General features: G+C 36.8%; 1 protein-coding gene across 1 annotated transcript in view; it reads left to right on the top strand.

Annotated features, from left to right (window-relative positions):
- The first annotated feature begins 202 nt into the window (after window positions 1-202).
- The window catches only part of LOC125669848 (pancreatic triacylglycerol lipase-like), a 56229-nt gene continuing 40273 nt past the window's right edge, over window positions 203-16158 (top strand). Inside the window, exon 1 of the mRNA XM_048904668.2 lies at window positions 203-336. Within this exon, the coding sequence (XP_048760625.1) occupies window positions 294-336 (43 nt within the window). The 5' untranslated portion in view covers window positions 203-293. The remainder of the gene's footprint in view (window positions 337-16158) is intronic.

The raw sequence follows: 16158 nt of genomic DNA, 5'->3' as shown, positions 1-16158 counted from the left end.
ACTCGTTGTTTTCAGCCGTGCTCATAAACGCCAAATAAATCTAACCCAAGAATTTGATTTGTTTTTTTGTTTCGCTTATCTGAGATTAAATTAATAGAACAAATGGAATGATATTGAACTTTATGTGTTGAGTTGCACTCTTTGTATGTACACCACGACACTCCATGCAGTTTCAGACAAACCATGATAAGATGCCCTTTCACCTGGACTTTGTAACTTACATTGTACACCTTATCTCTAACGCCTTTATAAGATCACATAATTCAACAGTCCAAAAGGAACAAACGTGCATCATGAAGGCTTTGGTTTTCCTTCTCCTCTTTAATTGGTCTGCTGGTAGGTCATGTATTATTTCTATCTCCCTTTCATTTTTTAGATTTCTTTATAGTCAGTCTAAAAAAAAATATTCTGGAGTGTATATGTTGAACAGTAAATTTGTCGAGTAAATACATTGCCCTTGGACATTTCTCTCAGGTCAGGCAAAGGTTACTGAACTTTACACGGAAATTCATCCATTGTAGGGTTAGTACGTACTGTAGTGAATCATTCTTATCAAGGATAACCGGTCGCGGTACTCTACCGGCTAAAGGTTCCGTGTTCGGTTTGTGATCGCAATGTTCCTTCGCCATGCGTCCAGCATTACACGTGAAGGTCTTGAGTGTTTCGGATATGACCTTAAACAAATATCACGTATCACGCTAGGGATTGTCACTATGAAGAGCCCTCACTGTTACGGCCTTGAGCGCGATACTAAGGTCAAAGTAGCGCTTCACCTACAGCCGGTGACGTATCTATATGAGTGAAAGTTCTCTCATGGGACATAAATTAATAAACAAAATAAACACATCAAGAATAAGTTTATATTGATGCTTACTTATAGAAATATACATTGAAAGCAAAGTGACTGGCGCCAATTCAAAAATTCGTACAAAGTTTGGGATTGTACAAATGATCATATCCCTAAATGGAAATTTCCTGCTTTTTTGGCCATGTTATCTACTTTCTATATATATACTGTTATATAATAATTATGGAGTCGATTTTTTGTCCTTTGATAGCGGCTAATCGGGAAACAGCTGTCTTCCTTTTAATATACACTGTTGTAAACATTGTACCTTGTTTGAACATATATTTTTTTTTATCTATTATGGTTACTAACTGATAAATTTGCAAAAATGACAAACAATTCGGAATTTTAAATCAAGATATTACTTAATTGAACATTCAAGGTCAACACACTTGCAATCCTCGACTAGTTTACCTATACCTGTACCTAGTCAAGTTCTGTAACCATTTCCATGAGGACAGTCACAACACAACTTTTAATTTTTCACATTTATTGAATCAATAAGCAAACAAATCTCACAATATGACAATTAAACATTTCCAAAAGGGGTAATGGAACATAAATGGCCGCACTGTATTAACCCAAGGGTCCGAGGGAATATCCGGCATACCAACCTAGCCTTGTAAGTATAACGGGCAAACCGGTGGGCTGGCGTTGAGCACCAGTACCGAAAATCCCAAACTATAAACATACCACCCATTTGGGACTGGAAGAGTTTTCAGATTATCCGTTTACCCCGTTTCCCAGAGATTGCACCTGGTTGTTAGTACTATTCCATGTACTCCAGGACTAAGCCTCCCCTCCTGTGTATAGAGGTGGAGTGGGCACCAAGACTGACCGACTTGAGTGACCCCAATCAAGAACAACACAATTTTCAAACACATACACATGTAGAATTTCCTTTCTACAAACAAACGCCCTCTGTCTTAGGTGGCAGATGGGGGGAAACAATAGGCCGGACAAGTCTGAAAACTTCCCAATTATATCCTCTCAGACCCGCCACAGACATCGATATGATGTTCCTCCACACAAAAAACCATGCAACCCAACCTAGCAATTTTATGCATTAATATTTTAAGCAGGCCTGACCTATAGTTGTCTAAAAAGACCCTATTGCCCTCGTCTGAAAGATGTGTTCCATCATAACGAAACAAATTAATATTGTGTACTGATATATGTCATGCCAAATAACACCTCCCCCTAGTTCTGCAATGAATTTTGATGTTTATTGATTTTCTTGGGTTTTTTGTCGATTTGTGTCCACTTTTTAATGGTGCTCCATGCCAATATAAACGGGGGAGTATTGAAGACCATACCAACTTAGTGTTTGGTAAAAGTGCATTATATCTAAGCAAGCTACATGTTATTTCTTCAACAAACTTTTTACTAGTAAGACCCTCTGTTACGAGGTCATTAGAACCTAGATGAATTATGATAATTTTTTTTTTTTGGTGGTGAATAATGTTTAAGAAGTTTGATGATCTCTGGGTATTAATTGGTGCCACTGCATCCCTCTTCTGGCATGCCAGCGGATGTCGACTGGTAAATGAAGATCTTTCCCTAGGTGGGTTGATCTGGCAAACTGTCCAGCCCAATAAGGTATAGATGATCCTAGAATCCATATATATATATATTTTTTTTTTTGGGGGGGGGACCTACAATTCTTTGGTTGGGTTAGTATAAGTGGAAAATGTTTCAAAATGTGTAATTCTTATGTGGATCTACTGATTATGCAATTCGAATGTACTTTAAGAAAACAGGTGATCTCCACCTGCCTGGTTTTTGAAAGTCCTCGTAAGGGACCCCTTGTAATGCCATATCTGAAGCCCTACCGATTCTAAAACTATGTGTGCCATAGTAACCTGCTGTGTCTGAATTTTTAAGTGCTTTTTTGTAATACTGCATTAAATTGGAACCTTGTAAGGGGTGCAGTGTCACTGTGAACTAAGAAAATGTGAGTGGCTGGTGTATGTGGTCTGACTTTTAAGAATTCTGTAATGATTCTAACCGGGCACAAGGTAGAATGTGGTTGACCTTGAATAATAAGTGTTGCTTGCCTGCCTGTTTGTTGGGTTTTTGAATGTGGGATCGTAACTTTCACTTGATTCATGTGAGGCTGAATCTGTGAGTTAGTATTATCACCTGTGAACGTGCATTCCCCTACCCTGAGGAAAGCAAAAAGCTAAACTAAAGGCACATTGCACTTGGCTGCCGAGTGTCTTCCGCCACACATGTTGCATGCATGGTTGAACCTACAATTTGGGTAAAACCTGCATGATTTACCTGCATTATAATAATGGCAATATTGAGTAGCACTAGTATAATTGGAAGTTAAATGGTTTTGTGTTGCTGGGTTAGCAGTTGAAATAACTTTGCCTTGCTCGCTAAACTTATCTGGGACCTGTGATGGGCTGTTGTTTGTGATATACAATAACCACAACTCACTATTTATCTGACCCCAAGGAGAGTGAGGGTTGACTACCTTAAGTAGACGAAATTGTTCGTCGTATTTAAACCACCCAGGAGATCGGGATGCCGCAATGCGTATGTCCCGCATGTATTTCAATAATTCCTGCGATCTGGTTCTATATTTTTCAAGCATAATACTGATGAATACAATGAATGCAGAAGTCCATTTTTCAATGGATAAAAAGGTGTTTGACTTTTGCTTAACCAAGCACATGGTGCCGTTACGTATTTGTATTTGACCTTGTGTGTCCACGTGGTCGACCAATTCCGGGGCGGATTTTAAAAGGAGGGATAAATCGATAAACTGGCCCTCCCAGATTTTACTCTTAATTTTCTGGGGTAAGTGTGAACTGATCGGGTCAAAAGTGCGAGTAGTCACACACGGTTGGTACTCGTGGATGTCGAAATTTGGGCCATCGAAATTTACTGTTTGGATATGGTCGATTTGAGGGAGTATAATATTTGACTCACCGCTTTCTGGCACTATTGGCTCCGTATTGATACCGGGCTGTCCGGCTTCGTCCCCGGTCTGGTAGTGGGTATCTGTTTCAATACTGGCACCGGCCACATTGATGATGGCCCTCGTTGGTGTGGTCTGCGGGGCTTGTTGCATTTGGGGTTGGCGCCTTCGTCCGCGTCCTCTTGCGGGTGAACTAAAATTCTGCTCGCGTTCCTTGCGGCTTCTGGTAACCACACGGTTACGAATGGGTGGCATTTTTTGATGATTAACGATCAGATGACAGCTGGATAGGAAAAAGCTATGAGCGTATGCTGTAACCACTTCGGCATAAATTGGAAAAGGAAGTAGCGTGCTTGCCTTAGATAAGTCGTACCAAAGTACAATTGTTAATTTTTACACCTATTCACGATATGTAAGACCTAATAACACTAAAGTCTTTCGTCAATTAAATGAGATTATTTAATATGCCAATAAAATAATCTGTCTTAAATTCTATAATCAGCGAGTGTGTATGAGGAAGGATCTCGAATGGAATAAACACCAAGTAGACCCCAACATGCGGGATGTAGGCTACCCAAGCGGCATTATAGATGGTCGCGGTTCGTTTTTACATAATATCTCAATATATGGATATATTTCGCAGAAAAGCATTCAGGAATATATAGAAACGAATAAATTCATCGTTTCTAGTTTTATCAAACACCTCAACACAATTCCGCCGATTGGGGCAAGTTAAACAGGTAAATCGAAATTAATCTCATCATGGCCTATATTTTTGCAGTTATTCCCCTTACACCGGAAGTTTGGGGCGTGCTTACCATCGTGGTCCTAAGTAGTATTAACAAACAGCGCATGTATAGTAAAGTTTATGCTACCAAACTCTTACATTGTTTTTTTTATTCCTGTCCGTTTGTCCGTCTGTCTGTCACAAAATATTGTGAACGCTTCTCCTTTATGGCGTATCGGATAAATTTGAAACTTTGTACAATGCTTCATTGCCATTTGTAGATGTACATATTGTTGGGACATGAGGATCCAATTATTTCCTACATGTTGTAGCGGATCTAATAGGGGTGGATGATGTTAAAATAGCCCTCTAGACTTTCAGGGGAGACATATTGTTTTTGTACTTTCTGTCCGTCTATCTGTCACAAAATCTTGTGAGCGCTTCTCCTCCTATATAGTTTATCATCTTCGCTAGCCAAGGGTTTACGATCCGCTCCGCTTCTCTAAACCCTTGGCTAGCGAAGAAGATAGCTTATCTAATAGACTTGAAATTTTATGCAATGTTTCAATCACACACGAAAATACATTTCAACAGAAAGATTACTAAGAAGTTCTGTTTATTGGTACCTGATGTACAATAACATTTGGCAACAATTGTTATTGTTCATACATGTAGTATGAAATGAAGCATATAAGTTAATGCACATATTACGTTGGTTTGCACATACAATTTCATGCATATCTAATTGTGTTTTGGTCACTGAAAATATTAATGAATTAATAATGAAAAAAATTGCTGTCAGATATGTAAAGACAGTCTGAGTTCATTAAGTGGAGGGCTAATATTTACCATAATTTGTTACATCACGACCGTACATTGCTTACGAAAAAAAATCACACAAGGGACACAGAAATGTGTCAAGAGCTAGGAAAAACACGCGCAGGACTCAGTGCGGATCCAGGATTTCCGAAGGGGGGCATGTAAAAGTCAATACTGATCCGAAACTAAATTCTAGTTCACGTATGAGTTTTATCTCATTTTATTTTTACCCCTTTTCTCGCAGAATCTGTCAAAATTCTGGATCTATCCACTACACTTTCTCTTGACATGTCGCACTGTTTACCGTCTTTGCTCATGCGTCTGAAGACCGAAGGGAAGAGAGAGACTCCATCTTTTTTTGTATGGGCCATCCAAAAGTATTATTTTTTGCGTTAAAACGAAAATCGTTAAGTTTAGATAAGTGTTATTTTCGCAAAGTTCATACATTCAACTATGCAACAAAATTCGAGAAAGCTCTTGGAAAATTGTCATTTCATGATTTTTGCGCAAAATGAGCTGTAGTGTCTCTTTAACTGGCAATTGATTACAATCAGATATAGTAAATTTTATATTTATCCCTAAAATGGACGCCATTAATTGAAGACCGCAATGTGCCTTTGTATTCAGGGGGAAATAACTCTCGCAATATTGTACACATCTTGCAAATAATGACAGTTTTTATTTTTTTGGGAGCTGATTTTATCAACTCTTCTATGCAGTCACTCGACTCAAGGTGGTGTGGACCTGAGCACTTCTTTACAAAAAAGATGTAATGTTCAATGCTTGCAGCAAATAGTTCGTAAACCGTTTATGTATTACACGTTTAAATGCACAATTTCTGTAAAATTTACTTTTCCACCGTCGGTCAGTTGAGTATGTACATTGAAAAATGACCAACATATCACTAGAAATACAATCAACAGTCAACAGCGATATTTCACACCATTCAAAAATTCCTACACGCAGACAGAATATCACTGATCGTAATATACAGTACAGGTAAAAAACACGGGTCCCGCGGACTGAAAGTGAGTCTAGAAAAAAGTCGATGTCTTTGAAATTGCGGTTTCTGCGTATTCTATAGCATTTGCGTGGACCTTTCAAATCCAAAGATACATGTACACAAATGTCCACAATAGGGAAAACAAACGATCGGCAATGATAGTAGTGTCAACTGATTTGTGTAAGCGTCAAATTGAAGTGAACCGAAAATATCATGAATCGTCACATTTATTAATACTGAATTAAATTGAATATTGATGAAAACCCCAAATATTTTGTTGTTTTCAAGAAAATTTGTTGTAGGTTTGAAAATCAAATCACACGCCATAGAGTTTCAGGGGTTACACATTTCCCCGTGGGCCGCGACCAAGTTCTTAAAGCAATACAAGCTGTAACTGACGGCAGATAAATTGAAAGAATAAAGAACAAATATTTGATATATTTGTGATTGAAAACATATAACTTAATAAAATCAGAGTGAATCTGAAGCAATAAAACCGTCAAATCAGCAGAAAATGTCGATTCATGAATCATTGTCATCCTGTCAGTAATTCTTCCTCATTATCTCCGATGTGCATTGACCTCGAAGGTCACCAGTTCGGGAAAAGCGAAAGAGAGGCACTGAGCACGTGTCAGATTTGTAAACAATTTAACATGCCAATTATATATAAAATTCACTATCAAATTTTGTTTGAGTAGCACATTTGCGTAATCATTACTTTCGTTACACTTCTTGTCATTCATGAAACGATGTAATATTTTAAAGCAAACGACACGTGTAGTTACTCACGTCAGTTTCCGTCTTTGTATATAACCTCGACCTCAGCAACCCGATTATGTTCGGCAATCCTCGTCCCCATGTCCTTGAATACGACGCAATGGCGGTTTATACGAAACGCTCATTGTAGGTATGCTCGCAAACAATATTCCCTTGTTTATTTTGCTGATTTTTTCTTCAGATCTTGGGGATTATATTAGTTTTACCGATAGGTGTTATATAGTGTGTAATTGGATAGTTGAAAAATACCGTCAGTTACAGCTTGTATTGCTTTAAGCAGCAAGCGTCAGCTGATTGACTGATAGAGCACGTGTACCTCGTGTGTAATTTCGCTAGTGTCTTACTTCCGGTTTAATTGCACTGAATCGAAAGGTCAGTTCTGATTGGTCAATGTACATGTAATAAACATTTATAAGTTTATAATGTCATTCTTATTGGTTTTGAAATAATGATAAGAATATTTGAACTATAAAATCAATCATGGCTTAACCACTAGTCTCCAATATCATCATGAAGTAATAATCCCGAGAATTATTTTTTTTTACATATGTATTTCTGGATTAGATAACATGTGCCACTTAATTCAGACTTTTAAAAAATATTAAATTTATTTTTATTACTGACCAATCAGAAACTTACCTTTCGATTCAGTGCGATTAAACCGGAAGTAAGACAGTCTAGCGAAATTCTTAGGCACTTGGAGGTGTAAAAACATTTTTTTCTTCGAAGGAACGACATTGGAGCGGAATGAAACCGTGCAGATATTGAAAGTAAGGTATATGTGAACGATTCATCGCGTCTGTCCGTTTGGGAAACGCCCACAATGACCCAAATCCGAATTTGCCTCAAAAAGAGTGTCCTACCCTTCCTTTTCTATACATTCACATACCATTTATTTACATTAACTTCCAGTGCCCGTGAGTTTAACGGAGAGAAAACCCTTGGGTTCAGACGATGCGGACTAGAATGACGCCAAGTTATTGGATGAAACGTGTCACGTGACTACCGTCTAGATTTATTTAGTATTGATACCAACTTTTACCAATTTCTCTGTTCCTATAGATAACTTTCCCATTAATCAAAAGTAAGCGGTTAATGTTGTCCTACTTGAATATTGAAATGAAAATAACATATTTTTTTTAAAATGTTAAATTTATTGAACATTGTTGTTACTATGTTGAAATAATCTCAGTTCAGTTGATAATAAACGAATCATTGTATTTCTTTCTTATATATATTTACATACAAAAAGGTTTGGTCCTCGACATAACAAAACGGTTATTAGGTTTGTTACTGACTGTCTACGGGAATATTTCGGATTGTTCAAGTCCTTAGAAGGCGAGGCGATGACAGCCAGTAACAATTCTAATAAGTAATAGTATATTTACGGTAATTCTCACTATAGTTCAACACATTAATCAAAAGGCACATCTTGCAAACTACCATGGTTCAACATGTCAAACACTAAAATATTCAGATCTGCTTACCAAAATCATTTCATATTTTTTGGTAATTCGTACATGTATAATTGATTAATAAACCCATCTTTAATTTCCCACTAAGTTGAACTTATCTGCAATGGAATTGGACATTTCTAATTCACTTGATACTATATAATCGAACTAACTTAAGGTTATATAAATGGAGCTATCATTTATTGAACAAACTTAATTTTTAATAACTTATAGTAATGTTCAATTATTTGAAGATGAGTATAATTAATAAAAAATATTACAAAACATGGAATAAAATATTTCTCAACGCAATATTCTCAAACTTTTGACACTATCTTGAAATTATTAGCATATCAATCAAATAAAGGGCCAAATTTTATTTAGATAAGATCGTTTAGGGATATTTTATTTAGATAAGATCGTTTAGGGATATTTTATTTAGATAAGATCGTTTAGGGATATTTTATTTAGATAAGATCGTTTAGGGATATTTTCAATAATTTGAATATCGGTATTAATATCAGAGGATAGCTTAATAAAATTTCTTAACTATTTCACTTATATGAAGATATCGTATCAACATATTTTAGTTTTCTAAGGTCTTCCTTTTCTTGAAGATATCACATTTATGCATTACTAAGTAAACAACTTCCAACACAGACAAACAAAATCCAATCACAACAAACCCCCATGTAATTAATGCTTATACATGTACTGTATACTTTCATTCAATTAAGGCTTCAAAACTCCAATGTCTGATTTTTACTTCCGAATTCACTATAATCATCTTATATCCTCATGTGCATGCACGGATTAATGTTTATTACATATTGAGGGACAGGAATAGGAAGGCCTTAGATAACTAAACAATTCGACAGACAGACTATACAGATAATTCACATCCCACAGACAACAGACAGACTATACAGACAACTCACATTACACAGACAGACTATACAGACAATTCACATCACACAGACAACAGACAGAATATACAGATAATTCACATCCCACAGACAACAGACAGACTATACAGACAACTCACATTACACAGACAGACTATACAGATAATTCACATCACACAGACAACAGACAGACTATACAGATAATTCACATCACACAGACAACAGACAGACTATACAGATAATTCACATCCCACAGACAACAGACAGACTATACAGACAACTCACATTACACAGACAGACTATACAGATAATTCACATCACACAGACAACAGACAGACTATACAGATAATTCACATCACACAGACAACAGACAGACTATACAGATAATTCACATCACACAGACAACAGACAGACTATACAGATAATTCACATCACACAGACAACAGACAGACTATACAGATAATTCACATCACACAGACAACAGACAGACTATACAGATAATTCACATCACACAGACAACAGACAGACTATACAGATAATTCACATCACACAGACAACAGACAGACTATACAGATAATTCACATCACACAGACAACAGACAGACTATACAGATAATTCACATCACACAGACAACAGACAGAATACACAGACAATTCACATCACACATACAGAATATACAGATAATTCACATCACACAGACAACAGAAAGAATATAAAGATAATTCACATCACACAGACAACAGACAGAATATACAGACAATTCACATCACACAGACAACAGACAGAATATACAGATAATTCACATCACACAGACAGAATATACAGACAATTCACATCACACTGACAACAGACAGAATATACAGATAATTCACATCACACTGACAACAGACAAAATATACAGTTAATTCACATCACACTGACAACAGACAGAATATACAGACAACTCACATCACACAGACAACAGACAGAATATACAGACAACTCACATCACACAGACAACAGACAGAATATACAAACAACTCACATCACACAGACAACAGACAGAATATACAGATAATTCACATCACACTGTCAACTGACAACAGACAGAATATACAGATAATTCACATCACACAGACAACAGACAACAGACAGAATATACAGATAATTCACATCACACAGACAACAGACAGAATACACAGACAATTCACATCACACATACAGAATATACAGATAATTCACATCACACAGACAACAGAAAGAATATAAAGATAATTCACATCACACAGACAACAGACAGAATATACAGACAATTCACATCACACAGACAACAGACAGAATATACAGATAATTCACATCACACAGACAGAATATACAGACAATTCACATCACACTGACAACAGACAGAATATACAGATAATTCACATCACACTGACAACAGACAGAATATACAGTTAATTCACATCACACTGACAACAGACAGAATATACAGACAACTCACATCACAAAGACAACAGACAGAATATACAGACAACTCACATCACACAGACAACAGACAGAATATACAGACAACTCACATCACACAGACAACAGACAGAATATACAGATAATTCACATCACACTGTCAACTGACAACAGACAGAATATACAGATAATTCACATCACACAGACAACAGACAACAGACAGAATATACAGATAATTCACATCACACAGACAGAATACACAGACAACTCACATCACACAGACAGAATATACAGACAACTCACATCACACAGACAGAATATACAGATAATTCACATCACACAGACAGAATATACAGACAATTCACATCACACTGACAACAGACAGAATATACAGACAACTCACATCACACAGACAACAGACAACAGACAGAATATACAGACAACTCACATCACACTGACAACAGACAGAATATACAGACAATTCACATCACACAGACAACAGACAACAGACAGAATATACAGACAGCTCACATCACACAGACAGAATATACAGACAACTCACATCACACAGACAGAATATACAGACAATTCACATCACACTAACAACAGACAGAATATACAGACAACTCACATCACACAGACAACAGACAGAATATACAGACAACTCACATCACACTGACAACAGACAGAATATTCAGACAATTCACATCACACAGACAACAGACAGAATATACAGACAATTCACATCACACCGACAACAGACAGACTATACAGACAACTCACATCACACACACAGAATATACAGACAATTCACATCACACAGACAACAGACAGACTATACAGACAACTCACATCACACAGACAGAATATACAGACAATTCACATCACACAGACAACAGACAGAATATACAGATATTTCACATCTCACAGACAGAATATACAGACAATTCACATCACACAGACAACAGACAGAATATACAGACAATTCACATCACACAGACAGAATATACAGACAACTCACATCACACAGACAGAATATACAGACAATTCACATCACACTGACAACAGACAGAATATACAGACAACTCACATCACACAGACAACAGACAGAATATACAGACAACTCACATCACACTGACAACAGACAGAATATTCAGACAATTCACATCACACAGACAACAGACAGAATATACAGACAATTCACATCACACAGACAACAGACAGACTATACAGACAACTCACATCACACACACAGAATATACAGACAATTCACATCACACAGACAACAGACAGACTATACAGACAACTCACATCACACAGACAGAATATACAGACAATTCACATCACACAGACAACAGACAGAATATACAGATAATTCACATCACACAGACAGAATATACAGACAATTCACATCACACAGACAACAGACAGAATATACAGACAATTCACATCACACAGACAGAATATACAGACAACTCACATCACACAGACAGAATATACAGACAATTCACATCACACTGACAACAGACAGAATATACAAACAACTCACATCACACAGACAACATACAGAATATACAGACAACTCACATCACACTGACAACAGACAGAATATTCAGACAATTCACATCACACAGACAACAGACAGAATATACAGACAATTCACATCACACCGACAACAGACAGACTATACAGACAACTCACATCACACACACAGAATATACAGACAATTCACATCACACAGACAACAGACAGACTATACAGACAACTCACATCACACAGACAGAATATACAGACAATTCACATCACACAGACAACAGACAGAATATACAGATAATTCACATCACACAGACATAATATACAGACAATTCACATCACACAGACAACAGACAGAATATACAGACAATTCACATCACACAGACAGAATATACAGACAATTCACATCACACAGACAACAGACAGACTATACAGACAACTCACATCACACATACAGAATATACAGACAATTCACATCACACAGACAACAGACAGACTATACAGACAACTCACATCACACACACAGAATATACAGACAATTCACATCACACAGACAACAGACAGACTATACAGACAACTCACATCACACAGACAACAGACAGAATATACAGATAATTCACATCACACAGACAGAATATACAGACAATTCACATCACACAGACAACAGACAGAATATACAGACAATTCACATCACACAGACAGAATATACAGACAACTCACATCACACAGACAGAATATACAGACAATTCACATCACACTGACAACAGACAGGATATACAGACAACTCACATCACACAGACAACAGACAGAATATACAGACAACTCACATCACACTGACAACAGACAGAATATTCAGACAATTCACATCACACAGACAACAGACAGAATATACAGACAATTCACATCACACCGACAACAGACAGACTATACAGACAACTCACATCACACACACAGAATATACAGACAATTCACATCACACAGACAACAGACAGACTATACAGACAACTCACATCACACAGACAGAATATACAGACAATTCACATCACACAGACAACAGACAGAATATACAGATAATTCACATCACACAGACAGAATATACAGACAATTCACATCACACAGACAACAGACAAAATATACAGACAATTCACATCACACAGACAGAATATACAGACAATTCACATCACACAGACAACAGACAGAATATACAGACAATTCACATCACACAGACAGAATATACAGACAATTCACATCACACAGACAACAGACAAAATATACAGACAATTCACATCACACAGACAGAATATACAGACAATTCACATCACACAGACAACAGACAGAATATACAGACAATTCACATCACACAGACAGAATATACAGACAACTCACATCACACAGACAACAGACAGAATATACAAATAATTCACATCACACAGACAGAATATACAGACAATTCACATCACACAGACAACAGACAGACTATACAGACAACTCACATCACACATACAGAATATACAGACAATTCACATCACACAGACAACAGACAGACTATACAGACAACTCACATCACACACACAGAATATACAGACAATTCACATCACACAGACAACAGACAGACTATACAGACAACTCACATCACACAGACAGAATATACAGACAATTCACATCACACAGACAACAGACAGAATATACAGATAATTCACATCACACAGACAGAATATACAGACAATTCACATCACACAGACAACAGACAGACTATACAGACAACTCACATCACACAGACAGAATATACAGACAATTCACATCACACAGACAACAGACAGAATATACAGATAATTCACATCACACAGACAGAATATACAGACAATTCACATCACACAGACAACAGACAGAATATACAGACAATTCACATCACACAGACAGAATATACAGACAACTCACATCACACAGACAGAATATATAGACAATTCACATCACACTGACAACAGACAGAATATACAGACAACTCACATCACACAGACAACAGACAGAATATACAGACAACTCACATCACACTGACAACAGACAGAATATTCAGACAATTCACATCACACAGACAACAGACAGAATATACAGACAATTCACATCACACCGACAACAGACAGACTATACAGACAACTCACATCACACACACAGAATATACAGACAATTCACATCACACAGACAACAGACAGACTATACAGACAACTCACATCACACAGACAGAATATACAGACAATACACATCACACAGACAACAGACAGAATATACAGATAATTCACATCACACAGACAGAATATACAGACAATTCACATCACACAGACAACAGACAGAATATACAGACAATTCACATCACACAGACAGAATATACAGACAACTCACATCACACAGACAGAATATACAGACAACTCACATCACACAGACAACAGACAACAGACAGAATATACAGATAATTCACATCACACAGACAACAGACAGAATATACAGACAACTCACATCACACAGACAGAATATACAGACAATTCACATTACACAGACAGAATATACAGACAACTCACATCACACAGACAGAATATACAGACAATTCACATCACACAGACAGAATATACAGACAATTCACATCACACAGACAGAATATACAGACAACTCACATCACACAGACAACAGACAGAATATACAGATAATTCACATCACACAGACAACAGACAGAATATACAGACAACTCACATCACACAGACAGAATATACAGACAATTCACATTACACAGACAGAATATACAGACAACTCACATCACACAGACAGAATATACAGACAATTCACATTACACAGACAGAATATACAGACAACTCACATCACACAGACAGAATATACAGACAATTCACATCACACAGACAGAATATACAGACAATTCACATCACACAGACAACAGACAGAATATACAGATAATTCACATCACACAGACAGAATATACAGACAATTCACATCACACAGACAACAGACAGAATATACAGATAATTCACATCACACAGACAGAATATACAGACAACTCACATCACACAGACAACAGACAGAATATACAGACAACTCACATCACACAGACAACAGACAGAATATACAGACAACTCACATCACATTATCTATATAACAGTATATAGCGGATTCACATCATCAGCACAATACAATTTATTGTTGACATTGACATGATTGCAGGAGATTGATTTCTGAGGTGTGCACTATTGTCGTGACACCTTTAAGTAATGATAGTATTCGATTATTACACGTCTGTCTCTACAGAGTACATCCTGATACACGCAACTCTGGCAAACAAACGACCTGACTTTGATGTCATTATCAGGTTTCGTTTGATAAAACTATCATACAGTAGAGTTTTAAATGAAATAGAGCTTCTTTAACACAAGCACATATAAATCCAACAACACTCAACATCCAAAGTGTCGGATCTAATACTAGATACGAGGTCAAATATATAAAGATATAAAAAGCACCAAAATGTCCAACTACACGAACAACAGGGAATTGTCAAATTTTCGGGACGACCTGTCCCTTCCTCAGGACGATAGGCTATTTACATAGAAAAGAAAACTAAATAAAAAAAACCCTCACAGTTGCGAAACGAGCACCCGAGCCACTACCGTAGCTTATGGGTCTGGCAATGATATATTAAGCATAGTAGAACCCTACGCTA

The sequence above is a fragment of the Ostrea edulis genome, chromosome 4 (assembly GCF_947568905.1).
Source record: "Ostrea edulis chromosome 4, xbOstEdul1.1, whole genome shotgun sequence".
NCBI lineage: Eukaryota > Metazoa > Mollusca > Bivalvia > Ostreida > Ostreidae > Ostrea > Ostrea edulis.
Note: the sequence above shows the minus strand (reverse complement) of the source record. Positions and strands in the feature narration are given on the sequence as shown.